The sequence below is a fragment of the Bombyx mandarina genome, chromosome 04 (genome assembly GCF_030267445.1).
Source record: "Bombyx mandarina strain Sakado chromosome 04, ASM3026744v2".
In the NCBI taxonomy this organism is placed as follows: domain Eukaryota; kingdom Metazoa; phylum Arthropoda; class Insecta; order Lepidoptera; family Bombycidae; genus Bombyx; species Bombyx mandarina.
This window is the reverse complement of record NC_143211.1, coordinates 7,128,828-7,147,238: the sequence shown is the minus strand read 5'-3', so window position 1 is coordinate 7,147,238 and position 18,411 is coordinate 7,128,828. Positions and strand designations below refer to the sequence as shown.

At 33.5% G+C, this 18,411-nt stretch overlaps 1 protein-coding gene across 3 annotated transcripts in view; it reads left to right on the top strand.

Moving 5' to 3' along the window:
- The first annotated feature begins 718 nt into the window (after window positions 1-718).
- The window catches only part of LOC114239692 (uncharacterized), a 30,017-nt gene continuing 12,324 nt past the window's right edge, over window positions 719-18,411 (top strand). For 2 of the 3 annotated variants that reach the window (XM_028170273.2, XM_028170039.2), the window contains exons 1-16: window positions 719-1,298; window positions 2,557-2,790; window positions 4,114-4,182; window positions 4,297-6,257; window positions 6,329-6,463; window positions 7,220-7,501; window positions 7,941-8,084; window positions 8,188-9,363; window positions 9,436-9,576; window positions 10,561-10,773; window positions 11,372-11,540; window positions 13,808-13,920; window positions 14,974-15,117; window positions 16,140-16,330; window positions 17,379-17,424; window positions 17,866-18,082. In XM_028170273.2, coding sequence (XP_028026074.2) covers window positions 2,601-2,790; window positions 4,114-4,182; window positions 4,297-6,257; window positions 6,329-6,463; window positions 7,220-7,501; window positions 7,941-8,084; window positions 8,188-9,363; window positions 9,436-9,576; window positions 10,561-10,773; window positions 11,372-11,540; window positions 13,808-13,920; window positions 14,974-15,117; window positions 16,140-16,330; window positions 17,379-17,424; window positions 17,866-18,082 — 5,191 coding nt within the window. In that variant the 5' untranslated portion in view covers window positions 719-1,298; window positions 2,557-2,600. The remainder of the gene's footprint in view (window positions 1,299-2,556; window positions 2,791-4,113; window positions 4,183-4,296; window positions 6,258-6,328; window positions 6,464-7,219; window positions 7,502-7,940; window positions 8,085-8,187; window positions 9,364-9,435; window positions 9,577-10,560; window positions 10,774-11,371; window positions 11,541-13,807; window positions 13,921-14,973; window positions 15,118-16,139; window positions 16,331-17,378; window positions 17,425-17,865; window positions 18,083-18,411) is intronic. The other variant, XM_028170196.2, reaches the window with a different exon arrangement.

Sequence of the window (18,411 nt, the reverse complement as noted above, 5' to 3'; positions counted from 1 at the left end):
CTGAAGAATAGAAATAAATCAGACGGCAACAATGCAGATTTAGAATTACAAAACTTTATTAGTCGTTTCCCTTTTCCCTTAAAGGCTTATTACACTTGGTTGAATTTAGTCGACTGAATTCAGAAGCAAATTTAGAAGCTTCTGATTACACTGTTCTAAATTCAGTTACTGAATCAATTGTCAGTTTAAACGCGACGAAGTAAGACGTGTCGTGTGCGTAAGAGGATGGCCCCAGTATTGTCTAGACAAAAACAATTTGTTTTTGTTTTGTTTTTTGTTTCAATTTCTCAGAAAAAAAACAAGAATATCGGTGAAGAAATATTTATTGCTATGCGGAATGTTAGAAAATATGAACATTATGAGTGATTTAGAACCAGCAGATTTCAGAAATTATAAAAAAAAGATAAAATATAGTTCTTCAATATCCCAACCCCTGATGACAAAAACTATCTCTGAAACATGTCGGGTTATTTATAAATGTCTGGCACATTAAATAAAGGCGACCGAAATTAATACTTTTTATTCGGAAGCAAAAAACAAACTAAAACCTCCTTACGCACGGAGAGCTATGGGACGACTGAAACCATTATGTAATTAAATGCGATTACACCTTCCTAAATGCGTTTCTAATTAGGCTTCTAAATGATTTAGTCAGTCAAAAATGGTCAGAAACCATCCTTGCTACTGAATTCAATAGACTAACTTACTTAATGCTATTACACTTCACTGAATTCAGTAGCGATTGAATTCAGTCGACTAAATTCAGGCAAGTGTAATAAGCCTTATACCGAAAAAAATTCGGAAATCTCAACCAACCATAGAAATTTTGCTCTGAAAGTCTGAAAATATATAATTCGCAGGAAAATAAACGAGCCACAGTTACTTAGATCTGTTAACAAAAAAAAACACTATCGTTTAAACGAAAGAGCTTATACTGCAAGCATGCTTATGCACTTTTGGAAAGTTAAATAGCTTTTATTTAACGTAGTCTCTATAAAGACATAACCTAAAACATGTTTACCAAAGAGTTTCATCAAGTACATTTTACATCAAGAAAAACACTTCCTTATATGCTGATACGTAGTACCTACACATAATTAGTGTGTGATTTTGCGTGGAATGTGTAATTATTTTATCTGCAGTGTTTATAATTTACAGTTGTCTTCTGCAAATTCTGATACAGTTTCTTAGTTATACCGAAAATTAATAAATAGTGACTATCTTACCTCGCTAGAAAAAGTGTCTTGTTAAAAAAGAGCAAATAGTTGATGTCTATTTCAAATTTGAATAAAAAAAAGGTAATGGATTTTGATTATCTAAACTACAATACAAGATTTAGAAACATATCGAAAGTTTAACAAAACGTTAAGTTGCGTTTTTGGTCAAACAGCTACACGTGTGATCATTGATACCATTGATCACGGTTCGAAACGTAGCGATGGATACAATTTTTAATACTTTTTTTTTGTTTCTGTTTATGTGCATGTGTGCTGGTCGCTCACCAGGTATTCAATTGTTACATCAAGATATGAGTTCGAAGTTTAATTGCATAGTAATTCGGCTTTTCCAGCCATTATAACAGAACGCATCACTGCGTAGTGAAGCATTTTTAAGTAAAGAAGTAGCATTAATATTGGAAGAGGCACAGCCAGACAGCTTCCGACAATAACAATTGAGGACTCGTTTTCAAAGGTCGTTTGTAGAAGGATTTATATAGCATCCAGGAAGGAAGGACGAGTTCATTCTCTTTTAATTCATTGGTGTTATTCTACAAACAGTAACGGGATCTAGGAATAACATAAAATCTGTACCTATTAAAAAGTGATTGATTGTCATGTTCAATGAAGTGAATAGGAACTGTAAAGTTTGTAAAATAGAAACAAAGTTGATGTCATTGCATTGTGCATATATTCAGATTCAAATAAACCTTAATAGTTGTGTTTTTTACACTTGCTACCATGGTATATGGCAAGCTTTCACAAAATTAAGAAAATAAAAATATACTATAAAAAACTAAGTGTGATATAATTTTTCTTATACCACAATTTAAAGCATCAGCAGCGGCTTATACTGCTTCAAACTGTATGTATAGCGCCAACAATGTTTCATTATTTCAATTATTTTTACTGGTGGTAGGACCTCTTGTGAGTCCGCACGGGTAGGTACCACCACCCCGCCTATTTCTGCCGTGAAGCAGTAATGCGTTTCGGTTTGAAGGGTGGGGCAGCCGTTGTGACTATACTGAGACCTTAGAACTATATCTCAAGGTGTGTGGCGCATTTACGTTGTAGATGTCTATGGGCTCCAGTAACCACTTAACATCAGGTGGGCTGTGAGCTCGTCCACACAGCTAAGCAATAAAAAAAAAAAAAAATGGAGACAAATTGTATCTGTTAATTTCTATAATATCAAGTATCACTAGCACTGCCCTTATTAGTTTTTGTGAATGATTTAGTAGGTATGTTATAACAATGAAATCTTTTTTAATATAGTATTATAAATGTAGGTCTGTATGAAATTAACATTTTAAATTTTGTGAATATTGAATCGTTTCAGGTAAAATACAATTCACATGAGCCAGTTACGAAGTTTATGTCCCAATGGATTTAAAGGATATGAAAAATCACAAACAAGACAAGAAATCTTTAAAATTAAAAGCAAAGAATGGAAAGGCTGAGGTTTTTGTTTTATCCCCAAACATTTTGGAAAAACTTGGGATACATTTGAAATCAGATGATCCTGCATCACAAACAAATGTTCAACAAGAACATACAACAATAACTAATGAAGGTAATTTACATACTATAGCGGTTACATATTTAGTGACCTGAAAATAATCTTGACCTCCAACAAGAAAAGCCCCCCATTAGTTTACTCTTTGGGAGCAGGATGTTTTCTAACTTCATCAAGCCAATGGTGTCCTGGCCAAAACATATATTATGTTGGTTATTGGCCGTCTTCCATCTATGGTTATTTTTCATCTATTCTAGGGAACAATTGCAAAGCAAACTTTGTTGTTTTAATCTATTTCTAAAATCTAAATATTCGTAAATAACTAGTGGACCTTGGTTACAGTCTGCTGTGACTTCAACCAATTGTTTAAACCACTTTGAAACTGCTAATGTGAACGATTGTATGTTAATGGTACTATACAACAGTGGCTTTCAACCTTATGTACTCCGAAAAACACTAACATATAAGTGAAAGTAGGAATAGATATTAAACGCACTTGTTCCTATCAAAGTACCTACGATACGTGAAGCGCAGGTTATTTGAACAGAAGGATGTTTTCATGAGTAAATAAAAAAAAACAAATATTTTTTTTCATATTGCATAGTCGTAAGTTAGTTGTTTACTCGTTTATTATTTGCAATGATCGGTCACCGTTCTCGTCGAACCCGTCACTTGCGACGAAGGGCTCGACGAGTAAATTAACCCTCAGACACAGCCCACTGAGTTTCTCGCCGGATCTTCTCAGTGGGTCGCGTTTCCGATTCGGTGGTAGATTCTGCGAAGCACGGCTCTTGCTAGGGTTCGTGTTAGCAACGTCGTCAGGTTTGAGCCCCGTGAGCTCACCTACTAGTTAAGGTTCCGCTGAAATAGCCTCTCAACGTATCAGCTTAGGTAGGAATAAAAAAAAAAAAATTTGCAATGGTATCGGGAATCGAACTATGACCCCGTGCCACAGAAGTGAGAATATTCAGCCATAGGATCAATGAGGAAATCAAATCTCAAAATATTTTATATATGTATATTAAAAATGTAAAAAAAAAATCATTTAATTTAGACCATCTTAAGTCCATATTTTATGTTGTAAGTAGAGTAATACTTATAACTATGTTAGTAAAATTAAAATTAAAATTAGCAAAATTATTAAAACATTTAATTCATAAATCTGCGTTGCTTTGAGGCACCAGGTACATAGGTATGTATATGAACCCAGCGTCTCAAAACAGCACATTCTAGTTTATTATTACCTATAAGCATCAGGATATTGTTAGTACTCGCACGAACCCTACCGCTCAATGAGATTGATGAAAAGTCATCCACGTGTGCATCCGCAAACATACCTGCAATAAACATACCGTAAATGTAACCTGATATTTTTTTTAGAAATGCGTAATGATTCGGAATTTTCGGATACAAATGTTTTACGAGAAGATAATTCTGTGGCTCAAGCAGGTAAATGCTATAAATTTTTATATTATTAAAACGATTCTTAATGTTTCGGAAAAAACAACAAAATATATATTATTATTAAATCTTCATCATTAAAACATGTTTATCGTTTATTAGAAATGCATTATGAAGAAGAAATAACAGAACCGAATATAATGAATGGGAATATGGATGATACAATTTTAGAAACTGCAAGATTAATGAAGAAATCAATTTTTTTGAGTCCCACATTTGTATCAACTATTTCAAGAATTCCTGGTGAAATTGAAGTTGCTGATTACGCTGTAGATACTGAAACATCAAATGAAAATTCTGAAGTTCGTAGTACGTTGCTTATAGATAGAGGCATAAATACGTGTGAATATTTAGAAGTTGATGATCGAAGTAAAATTTTACATAGTAATGTGATAAATCTACCCATGGAAACTGTGTGTTTGAATGTAGACAAAGAAAATAAGGAAGGAGATTTGAAAGTAGAACACAATTCTAATAACGAATATTTGAATTCATTGAACGCAACTATTAACAAAGAAGGTTTAAAAAGTCTCCCCCATAATCTTATTACAAAAAACGGAAATTGTAGTAAAGTTGATTCTGTTGTGGAAAAAGAAATAGAGGATGATACACTTAGTGTTGCAAATAAAGTTAACATGAAAAAAGATTCTAATAAAATCAACATTATCTCTGAAGAAATTATTAATAGCTCACATTTGAATAACACAAAACCATTCTCGATATCAATTGGGAGTAAGTTAACTCCTGTAGCAATAAATTCCATAATATGTGCAAAATCAGATAAAAAACCATCTACCCAAGAAGTGCCTATTTCAAACCGTGAAAGATGTACCACTTCTAGTTCCAGTATAAGTCATGACGACAAAGATCAGGACAACAAATCCTTTCAAACATCTTCAACGAAAAATAGGAAATGCGAATTTATTCAAAATGAAATAGAACTCAATAAAGATGATTACAACAAAAAGAGAAATTCCTTAATTAACGGAATATCATTTGGAATAGATAAAGCAAATGAAAATATAATAATATCAGAAAGGGCAACTACACCTAACTCTCTTTTCCTAGATACAAGGAGCAATGAAAGTGAAAAATTTCAACAATTGCAGAATAGTCATAACATTGGCGAAGCTGAAGGTTCTAGTAAAATAAATAAATCTGTGTGTGATATTGTAGTTAATACAGGAGAAATTTTGAAAGATATGAACCAAGAAAACACAATTAAAACCGACAAAAATAAACACGACCACAAAATACCTAAGACATCAGTTGATAAACAAGAAATTAAAGATATTACAGATCTTAATGTACAGATTTGTAAAGAACTAAATCCAAATTATTGTAAAGATAATAAAAATGACAATGACAATAAAGTTATCATTAACAAAATTCCTATTAATGAACATAGTGAATCAAAGACAAAACTGTGTATTCAGGGAGTAGAAAAACCCGGCGGAGCAAATTTAACTAAGTCTGATAGGACAAATCCAATAGAAATAAAAACTTATTTTAATCGAAACCGAAAAATACAGACATGCAAAAAACCCGAGTCTCTACTACAGCTAGATTGCCAATTTGATAACAATGATAATAATGTGGATCTTTTCACTATCGAAGAATCAACCAAGCCTGTAAACTTAAAACCTTCTATTATTAGGTCTCGTGAATTTTGTGTTTGCTATGATTTTGGTAGGTTGGAATACTATGATAATAGTAGCTTCTATGAACATATCCATTTTTGGAAACAAATTGCTAGCGATAGTGATGTATCAACTATATTTGAAATATACAGTGATGAAAATACCAGCAATAAAGAACAGGATGATTTATTGGAAGAAATAGAAAATGGAAATGGTGAGTTGAACTTGAACTTCTGTTGGTATCACTGTGACTGGAGCAAGGATGATTGTAATGACGATAGTGAAGTGTTTATTCTTCAAGAAAGTGATGAAATAGCCCTCTGTAAAAACTTAAAACCACATGCTGAAATGAGTAGTATTATGCAAGATTTTGATGACGGGACCCTTCAAGATTTACAAGATCTAATTATTGAAGTTCCGTTGGTAAGTATAGTTTCAATACGTATAAACACTTAGTGTTAATTATTTTAGCACTAATTTCGTCTTTTTTTCAGCAGAATATTAAGATTGGAGATGGAGAAATGAAGAATAAATGTTGTGTTTGTAATAAAATAATAACGGAGGAACGATGGGAAAGTCATATTTCTGAACAACATTGCTACATGGCTTGGAGACCCGGTAGTATACTTGTGAGTCTGACTTGAGTAAATATTCGGTATATTTGTATATTTTAACTACAGACTAGGGGTCGTTGCCGTAAGAATGTAGTTTCTCACCTAGAGCTATTAGTTTCCCTAGAGTAACAGCTTTTTGTTATTGCACAAGATAGGTGATCGAGCCCATGGGCCTCCCGGTGAATAATTACCAGGGCCTATAGACAACACAACGGGAACTGAGCGAATATGATATCGAAATCTCAATTGTATAATGGCTATCTCATTAAAAAACATTTTAAGTATTTATGTAAGTGCTTACCTATTTCTAGTAATCTCTAGGGGTTATGCTAGCTTCATCGAATGTGTAGGCGAACTCAGCTTTGGAGACTGCGAACATCTGCCTTTGCAAGAGCAGTGTTTTGTTGAATCGACTATCGGATCGGAATCACGACCCACTGAGAAGATCCGGCGATAAACTCAGTGGGTTGTGCAAGTTGACAATATGCCTTCTACAATTGTTATAACGTATTCTTCACTACTGAAACACAAAATTCACAACAATCTGCTGGATTAATTTTATAATGCGATTATTCTTTTGGAACTTGATCATGAAACTGGTTGGGTGAATAACAAAGAAATTGCTAGCTGCTGCAGGATTTTATCACGACAAAGATGTGTATGCAAATACACCAATGGTGGTGTACTTACTAAATACGATGAAATAAATAAAAAATGTGACCGGTTCAAAGTTACTGTTTTTTCCACTACATTAAATAATATTATTTTCAGAATTTGGATGATGAGAATCTGCTGAATAAACTGAAAAAGAGATTGAAAGATGTTGGGCATTTGACATGTACATTTTGTGGTGCCGAAAAATTGAAAAGATTGAAAAAATTCATTGTTCACATAAAAGAATGTGTCAATTTCAAGGTTACTGATTTTAGTGAGAGTTGTGCTTTAATGACCAAATGTGGAGTTTGTGGTTTGAGTGTGGAAATGTCCAAGTGGATAGATCATATAGCCATTAGTCACAGTTATAAAGCTTGGAAAGATAGTGAAGAGCCATTGGTAAGAGGTGTTATTACATTACGCTTTTTTAATAAAAATGTACCCTTAGTATAATTAAATTATTTATTCATTGCACAATTTTCCAAGTAGAGATAACGTTAGCTTTTGGATAATATAAATGAATCTTTAGATCCGAAAAATAATTCTATATTATAAGGAAAAAAATACATGTTTTCTGAATTATAGTCGTCGTGTTTGTAGGATAATTAATTACTGTCTTAATTCAATAATTTCTTCTGAGACGTTTGCTATATTGTTGCGATGCGGTCTGTATCACCGAATAAAATAAATGATACATGTCAAAATCCAACATTCGCAAAGGACTACTTACTAGGATAGAAGTACCCTTTTAGTGAAAGATCGTCCGTCAGCAATAAAAAGCAATATTAATAACATTTTTTTAAACGAGCATATATATGTACATATATTCACATTACAGGATTTGGATAACGAAGATGCGATAAATACTCACCTAAAGAAAATTTGTAAACATTTTGGGGGGCTTTATTGTTCTAAATGTGGTGTTCATTACAAATTCTTAAAATATTACTTGGCACATCAAAAAATGTGTCGCCATGATATTGTAAGTTATTCTTATCGAAATTAAATTTTGTTACTATTAAACAGTCATTTAATCGAATTCATTTTGCTCATGATAAAGTTTCAAAACTAATGCTTGTTTTTAGGTAATCGGTAATGATCCTGCAGTTAAAATAAATATTATGAGAGGACATGAAGCTGCCGAAAAAGTGGTAGATGAAAGCTTACATTCAATTGAACAAACAAAATCAAAAAATGAAAGTTTGATTCAAAATAGCTCTGATAAAAATTCTATATTTACATCTACCCCGAAACAGAATAGTATGAAATCGAAATTGAAGGACACCAAAAGTGATAGACAGCTTAAAAATGTAAAAAGGCAAAAAGCTGAAAGCAGCGGAATCTTATGTTCTAAAAACTCAAGCAAAAATCCAGAACCACACACTTCAGCGACGACAAGTAATAAAACCCATGATTCTAACAAAAAGTTACATAAATCCGTGAAAACTATAACAAATGACGCTCTCTCTCCGCCCTCTAAAAGAAATAGAAGAATGAGATATTCAGGTTCTGATATGAATTGTCTTATATCTGAAAATAAACAAAACGATGCAGAATCAACTCTGCCGTCAGATGAAATGAATAAATCACTTGAAAAAAATGATTCAACAAACAATGTACCACAATTTCAACTAGATGCTGTTTCACCCATCCAAAAGAAAAGAGGTAGAAAACGTATATCAGTAGCTGTTACTGACGACGACAATGATGTAAACAAAGTTCGTAATAACTCCAAGGATAATAGCTTCAGCAAAAAACATCGAAGGAATTCCGGATCAATGTCTACCGGGAAAGAATTAGAAGTAATTATTGAGCCTACAATTAGTAAAACATCTGCTAGGGTTGGTCGTCTACAAAATGATAGCAATGAAAAAATACCAATTACTGAACGTAGAAGTGTTTGCAATAGCAAAAGGAAAAAGAAGTCTGGCGGGATAATTAACAATTCTTGTAATAATAGTAAGGACGCGACAACCACTAGTGAAATTCGGAATAAAAGTAATGCTTCAGTTTCATTTATAGATAAAACTCCGTGTAGAATAGAAAAATCTAGCATCGATTCCACGAATGCTTCAAACGAATGGTTGGTTCCGAAAAGCGAGAGAAACGATGCAACCGAAATTGTTTCGGTAAATGAAAAAGAAGACGACAGTAATGTTAAATGTGGTGTTTGTCTAGAAGTCGTTTCGTCATCGTCATGGATTGATCACATTGCAAATACTCACTATTATCTAGCATGGAAAGATGGAACTAATCCTATTGTGAGTTGATAACATAATATTCATTGATGAAATAAAATAGAAAGATTTTCGTTAACAATTTTGTATTTACAGAATTTGAATGATGAGGATGTGGTGAAAAATCATTTGTTCGAGATACGGGAACAGTGTAAAACTTTCACTTGCAAAAAATGTCAAATACAACGTAAATATCCCAAAGCATTCATAAAACATGTACAAGAGTGTGACCCGGAGGTTAGTATAATTTGTGATTGTCATGGCTTAGTTTTGATCTATAAAATGAGCATGGCAATATCTTTTATCAATTTGTTGATGACTATCCACAGCTGTAAGTTGTTTACTGCTTAAATTTTTTAGAAAGCGTATAAATGAGCATACGGCCTACCTGATGGTGAATGGTTACCAATGCTCATGTACGTCAGTAATGTCAGAAGCACAATTGAGCCTGGCTTCATTCCAAAAGTCGGTTGGTACGTGTTAATGGGCTTCTGAACAGAGATCGGATGAGCGCATTGCTTCCAGTTAGCATTAATGTATTCTGCTCTGATGGCGGGTAGTGCGATGTTAAATTGGAGATGATGGGGTCACTTCAAACAATTGTTCAGAGTACTCCTCGGAAGATCAATCATAGTTATGTTGAAAATCTTCAAAACCCGCTCAGCAAAAAGCCGAGGCTTTAATAAAACTTCACTAGATTTTTTTGAAAAACTAGTAAAACCATGTTCAGCAATTTTGTTCTATATTCCAATATTGTTCATTTTACAAAAAAATTATTAAAATATCAATTTGATATTAAAAGCTTATCAAAGTGTTATACAGACCTCCCAGCTTACTACGTATATGTTTATTTAGTGATTGGTAATGGTTTTCAATTGGAAGGTAACTTGTATGTAATGTCGTGGCGGAAGAAAGATAAAGGGTTCCTTCGTCTTAATAAAAAAATATAAATGAATATGTACCTATGTTTTGTTCAGTCAGTTTTTTTTAGTTGGTTTTAGTGGAAATGGCTCTACCTATTGCTCTTCGTTAGGTATTACGTTTGGTCATATTTTAAATGGAAATGTGAATTGAATTTTCTAATGGTGTGCAATTTCCCAATTTCCTAACTCCGAGTGAACTGGGTTTCCTACCACAACCTGTTCGATGTGCAGATAGGTACTCGCAACAATAAAACTTTAGTAACGACTCTGGTAATATAGTAAAAATATTTTTTTTCAGAAGTTTGCTAGCATAGCCGCCTCCCTGGGCATGAACGCATCAGATGTCAGCCTCGACCTTTCTGACTCTACATTAGAATCCAAGAACAACGCAAAGTTGACAGGAATGTTGAATTGTGGAGTTTGCTTCAAGGAAGTGGAGGCAAAAAAGTGGATCTTCCATATATTCAAGTATCATGACTATTTGGCTTGGGTCGAAGGCGAAACTCCTTTAGTAAGGTTTTAAATAATAAAATATGTAACGTAGCAATATCATATTGGTTAGATTAAAATTTCTTTATCTTACATTTTTTTTATTGCTTAGATGTGTGGATGAGCTTACGGCCCACTTGATGTTAAGTGGTTACCGGAGCTCATAGACATCAACAACGTAAATGACGCCACCAAACTTGAAACATAAATTCTATGTTTCAGTTTTAAAATATAACGGCTCCCCTACCCTTTACACCGAAATGCATTACTGCTTCACTGCAGAAATAGGGCTCACAACTCGGTCTACCACCAGTGAAATTTTAAAGTCCTCTAAAAAGTAATTAAGTTAATGTTTACATTAGATAGCAGTATGATATAAAAATGTAATTGTTTAGTAGTCATAACATATATTATATTGGTCTTAGCTAAGGCTCAGATTTGAAAGCTAAAGAAGATGAAATGTCAGAATCTGAATACATCCGAATACTAATATGTTCAAACTAATATTAGGGATACCAATGAACTGAGAATGATTGCTTAGGTAATTTAGCTCTTATTGAGGAAGAGGAAGGTTCAGAACTGAATGACTATAAACAGCGGATTTTAACCGATGTTTTCAGGATATAAAAAACGAGGAGGAGGTGCAGCAATTTTTGTACAAAATAAATAGAGAGTGTGGCGGCCTAACGTGTTCGAAATGTGGATTAGTTCGTAAATACGTGAAATCGTATCAGCAACACTTTGAGACGTGCAGCGGATCGAACCTGTTCCTTGAGAATGTAGACGGAGGTAACATTTCTAGGGTCTTTATTTTTAATCTACATTGAAGTATTATATAACAATATTACGTATGTAAAGCGTCCGAAGTACAAACGGAAAAAATATTATCGGGTTTTAAGGGTGGGACGTAATTGAGTGTAATTGAGATTTCGACCTTATGTCTTAAAGTGAGTGGAGGCATTCATTCAAGTGACGTCTGTGGGCTTGTGATAACAGCTCTTTAACTGGTGGGTCGTGAGGTCGTTCACCTCACAAAACGAGTAAAAAAATTGTAAAAAAAACCTAATTAAAACCTATTATGATATAATATTGTGTACGTTGTTTATGTGATTATATACAGTCCTGGTCAACTAATTAGGGACAATCTCTAGTTAAGCCAAATTGTGAATATTTTTTTTATTTTCCAACGAGTCTTAGCAATATTCCATATATTTTACATGTAAGTGTAATTAGTCATTTATGTGCGCGATTATACAAACAATAACAACTTCTTAAACATTAAACCTTTTTACAGTATAGCTGATACAAAATCATAGTGCTATTGGTTCAAAGAATGCTGGCTGGCCATTTAATTAGGGACACTGAGGTATTGCGTTCTAATTTCAAAATTGGAATTTTAATACTTTTTCTTTTCTTATTGTTAAGTGGTTGTTTTGGCGGCAATCCAGATTTTTTATTTTAAGTTTTGAGAATTATTTTGAAGAAAAATGGGCAAAAATAAAAGCTGCGATCCAACACTACGAAAAATTATCATGAAGTTTGTCGAGCATGGTTGGTCATACCGAAGGATAGCACAACATTTAAATTGTTCAAAAACTATGGTATGCAATGCAGTGCAACATTTCAAGCGCTATAACACTGCTTTAAATGTGTCCAGAACAAAAAGATCGAGAAAAACGACTCCGCAAGAAGATAGAATGATAACCAGGTTAGCTAAGAAAGATCCGTTTCTAGGCCCTATTTTAATTAAACACGAAGTGTTTGGGGCAAACGAAAGAGCCGGTGTATCTGCGAGGACCGTTCGACGACGTTTGTTAGAAGCAGGGTTGTTCGGAAGAGTGGCTCGCAAAGTACCGTTGTTGAAGAAAGAACATAGAAATGCTCGTTTGGCATTTGCACGTAAATATGGACATTGGACCTACGCCCAATGGCAACATGTACTTTTCTCTGAAGAGACCAAGGTTAATTTGATTTCTTCAGATGGAAGGCAATATGTACGGCGTCCTGTAAAAGCGGAAATGAATCCAAGATTCACAAAAAAACAGGTGAAACATGGCGGTGGAAACATTAAAATATGGGGTTCATTTTCTGGACGTGGAGTGGGACCTGTGAAGAAAGTTCAGGGTAACTTAGACCAACATCAATACAAGGCAATATTGCAAGAAACTATGCTTCCCTATGCTGAGGAGCATCTCCCTATTATATGGACGTTTCAGCAGGATAACGACCCGAAACATACCGCCCATTCAGTCAAGTCGTTTCTTACCAGTCAGTTTGTATCGGTGCTAGATTGGCCAGCAAATAGCCCGGACCTCGACCCAATTGAGCACCTTTGGCACGAAATCAAGAAAAAAGTTGCCACTTATCGTAATACAAATTTGGATGAACTTCATGAAGCTTTTTGTGAGGCATGGGCAAACATTGCTGTCGAAACATGTCAGAAACTGATAATGTCTATGCCACATCGGTGTCAAGCGGTAATTACTAACAAAGGTTTTGCTACTGGGTACTGATTTTACACGTAATAAAATGGAGCTGTTAAAGATATTATAACACTTTTTACAACAGATTATAAGTTTTGTGTAACTGTATTTTTCATTATACTTTACTGTCCTTAATTAAATGTCCACTACAGAATTGTACCTTAATATTTAATACAAGTTTAATCTTTGATATTAAATACTTTTTCTATTTATTAAATCTTTTATTTACAGCCATTTATAGCATAATAATGGGACCACATTATGCAAATAATAGGTGCTGAGAAATCAATAGGGTTTTATATTTAAATGTACATAACCGGTTATAGCCCTTCACTATCTTGAATGTCCCTAATTAGTTGACCACGACTGTATATACCGTGTATGTGTTTGTATATGTATGAAGTATTATTATCAGTTTGGTTATTTTTACATTAAGTTATGTACCTACTACAGGATTCTTTACACCACTCTTGGTTGACTGATAGATAATTTCTCAGGCATTAAGTCCGCCATTGTACTTCTGTGCATTCAGTTAAATAAATAGTTTCAATTTTCGCTTGCATTTTTTTTCAGATTCAGTAGTTCAGTGCGCTATTTGCTCCAAAGAGGTGATGTACGCTCACTGGAAAAGTCACGCAATGTCTGAGCATTACAACATAGCTTGGATAGAGGGATCCGTTCCATTAGTAAGTGTTATCATATTTCTACATACATACATACATACATACATATATCGTGCCGTATTGCCGTACGTTGGTACATAATTGATTAATATATACTAGTGGTCCCCCGGTAGTCGAAATTCGACTATAATTAATTGGAATTATAAGTTTATACACTATTGTGACTATTGTCAAAGACTATTTATTATACTTCTATAATCACAGATTTCGCCAATACTACACTTTAAACAAATATTAATAAAGACAAACAATATTTAATATATTCTCAATTTGACCACAGACTATAAGCAATAAGAAAAGTTTGACAATAAACAAATACGTAGTATGCATGCGTGTTGTGTCAAATACATGGTAGGGTGTGTAATGTTTTTTTTTTATTGATTTAATGTATTTTTTATAATTAATTAAAAAAAAAAAAACAAATTTCTGCACTTGTTCTCTATATTGTCTATAAGTGTGGGAAATTTCATAATCCTCCGTCCGCGCAACTTTCGTAAAAAGGGGTACAAAATTTTTGCTTCACGTATTAATATATGGACCGTTTATTTTGAAAGTGGTGTAAGTCCATTTTCTTTTGTTTTGAGAAAACTAAGGTTACTATATTTGTTGATTTAAAAATACAGGCAAATCATATGAGGTCTGGCTATGCCACCTACCTCCGTCAATTGGACTTACACCACTTTCATAATCGATGATTATGCAATTTCATTTACCGATCGATTTTAAGTTGTACAAAACATGGGATTTTTTTGAGAAATTAAACACGGACTAGTTATATATAAAAAATTTACATTCAATTAAGCATGAATTACGTGATAGCTCAATTTCTCAAAAATGGACTTACACCACTTTCAAAATAAACGGTCCATGTACAAAACATGGGATTTTTTTGAGAAATTAAACACGGACTAGTTATATATAAAAAATTTACAATCAATTAAGCATGAATTACGTGATAGCTCAATTTCTCAAAAATGGACTTACACCACTTTCAAAATAAACGGTCCATATATATATATAAATTCGTGATATGAGCCACTTTCTTTTATGTTTCAGGACCTGAATAATTTTTATGCCGTCGAATCTCGCCTTAAAGCGTACAGTAAGATTCACAAGTTGGTTTGTAAGAACTGCGGAACAAGCAGGACCTCGTGTTATGGATTCTACGCTCATATTTTAACTTGTGGTAAATCAGAAGAAGTGAGTTTCATAAATGTAATTTGTTTATTGATTAGCGTCAGTCGATTTTTCCTTTACGATTCCAACATCAAATATACTGTTACGCGCTGGGGTTCGGGATAAATAAAATTCCACCAAAGTATAAATTAATACTGTATTTATCATTTAGAACACTTATAACACTTTAAAATTCTCAATTCACGCCAATAAGTCGTATGCTCGCCTGCCTAAAACGGCAATAAAAAAGCTAAACACGAATCATCAATTTGAAATAAAAAGTATTGAGTGGTGCAACTGTACTAGAGCTTGAATCCTGCAGGCACTTACCAATCTTATGTCATACATACTTTACCCATGTTCACGAATTACTTGAACGATTAGCGAATTCGTAAATGTGGATCGGAAAATGTGTGAATAATGTTACTGTGCTGGGGTTAAAATACTCTGGCGGATTTCAAATTTTAAAATAAAAACGTACCTGGCAACTTCGGCAATGAAGGAATTGTGTTACAAAAACGAAATTCGCATATATGCATATCGACGCTTGAAAGGCAAACGTGACTAAGCGACAATGCGTGAACTTTACAGTAGACTAATTTAAAGTTGAAATACCTGAAAAAAAATCTATTTTAACGAATCTAGCTGTAGGATTGTAATGATTTTAATAGAAACCTAGAAATATATATTTTTTGCGCATCGAATATGGTTATTGCCTATCATTTATGTACAAAGCAGTTATTGCTCGCTTAGTCACGTTTGCCTTTCAAGCGTCGATATATATAAATGACTAGGCAGCGCTAGTTGCGAGCTTATACGTATTAGTAACATCGTCAGTTGTCTATTTCTACGTTCAGTCCAGCAAGTTTGAAGGAGAGGAAACCGCTCCGTGATTCCGATGAAATTGACACTTTAGCAGAGTTTTTCTTGATGACTCTTATTTCCTATGATCTGTGGAAAACGAACGCAGAAAACACTATCCCTAAGTTATCGCAAAGCTTAAACCCATTGACGTATTGACTTAATATTTTATATTACAACTTCAGGAAACGGAGCGATTCAAAGAAGTATGTGAAGTGTGCCAAAATAAATATTTGTGCGTTTACAAATCTCAACACATGGCGGCGCACCGAGAAAAGGAATATGCAATACAAAGAAAGTTGAAATTGGTAGAGGAAAAGAAAAAGAAGAAGGAATGTGAGCAAGTGCCTCAGGATCGGAGAAGGGCAGCTAAAAAGTAAGCACTGTTATCCTTGTACAATTCAGTTTAAAAGAAACGCGAAACGAAATTAAGCTTTAAAAGTAGCTTTAATTATCCTTACACAATTATCTATATTTCTATACTAATATTATAAAGAGGAAAGATTTGTTTGTTTGTATTAAATAGGCTCCGAAACTACTGAACCGATTTGAAAAATTCTTTCACTGTTTGGAAGCTATACTATTTCTAAGTAACATAGGCTATAATCTTTTTTGAAAAAATTAGGGATCCTTACTAAAACTGCAATAATGTCAATAATGTAACTCAGGCGTAAAAAAATTACCTAAAATATTCTTTACATCGTGTGCCCCGCGAAAACTATTGATAATAGAATAAAATAATGTATTGCGACTTGGTAGAACACACATTATTATTTACAAAAAGTGTCGCGACAACATATGTCTAACTATTATAGTTATGCCACAATAAGCGTTCTTTTATTTTTTTAAATATAACAACTTCAAATATCGTTGAAATTTTTGTTAAAGTCCCGAGCGAAGCCGGAGCGGGCCACTAGTTCAAGAATAGAGAGCAAGTTAAAGCTTCGATGAAAATAGCTCCTTATTACAACATGATCAGTTATAAGATTAGGGATTGTGAATGTTCTTATCGAACGGTTTTTTTTACCATTTTTAGTTTTAGTGAGCTCTCGATATTAGCTCTATTGCAAGCACCGTGGTTAGAGGTAGACTAAAGTGCGCGTAGGGTGTTGCAGGGTAGACAAATCTGCTTATCCTCTTTCTACTCGATGACTGATTCTATTCACTTGATAAGCTGAAGCCGTCACTCCGATTAAAATATTATTGGCAATAATTATAATATTAAATTTGGCCATCAAACTTGCTTCTCGTCACGTCTCGATTTTCAAAATTCAGTTGATAATTCGATTTATTGCAATTCGAAATTAATTGTAAAACCCGACACAATGATTGCATCAGAAATCTAGTATAAGAAATTACAAAATATTGACTAGTGGTTGATAGATAATTTATCGTTTTGTAAATTGTTTTCAATTTTGTTTCAGAGCATTGGATGTCATTGAAAATTATAATTCTAAAAATGAAGATGGTGTAAGTACAGATATTTAAATGCTGATGTATATTCGTTTACATGAGTCTTTCGTTTACTGGGTATATGCACAACTGTGTTTTAGTAGATACAGATCATTTTTGGTAAAGTATTGAACAAGTGCCTCAAGATTTACTTTATCAACTTTACTATTTATTTATGAGTAGTTTGTTACTTTATTATATTTTTATTAAAGTTATAGTTGTCTTATTTCGTTGAGATCCTTCGGTGGACCCGAATTTTGGCCCTTATTAGGATGTTGTCGGGACATATTTTTCAGGGCTGAAGAGTTTTTTGCTACCAAATTCACCCGGAGTATAAATTTTTTATGTATAAATGGGTATCTAAATGTCATTGTCGCTACCCCTATTATACCCGTTTTTTTTTTTCAAAACTACTTTTTACACCTCTAATATTCTTATTGTTATGATTTTTTATTACAGGAGAATGTCTGTGGAAAATGTGGGGCACACACCGAGCAAGGGACTGAGCATGTTTGTTGTAAAACTGAAGAAATATCTAGTGATTCTGATGTATCTGTGAAAATGGAAAATGTATCGGACGATGATGACGAGTCTGATTACACCGAAATCGATTCCTCAGTGTCCGATGTTGAAGAAGAACAACTGAAAGAATTGAAAAAGAAAAAACCGGAAATCGGTCAGTTTTAGTATATTTATTAGATTTATAAAGATTTAAATTTGGAAGTTTTTCGTAACCCTAAATATCAGTTTTCTTGAAATATTCTTTTATTTTTATCTATTAGTCTAATATATATTACGTGTCTAAGATCGTCGCTTGTAGACTAATGCATAAAAAAGTTATTTGAGATAACATAGATATTTTCTCTAGCATACTTACCCTAGTCGTAGACACAATAGAAGTTATTGTCATGACTTAACTAACTAATAAGACTAACAGTACTAGTAGAATAGACCTTACTTTATATTCTATGAACAATTTCTAATATGTTGCCGTATTCTCTAATT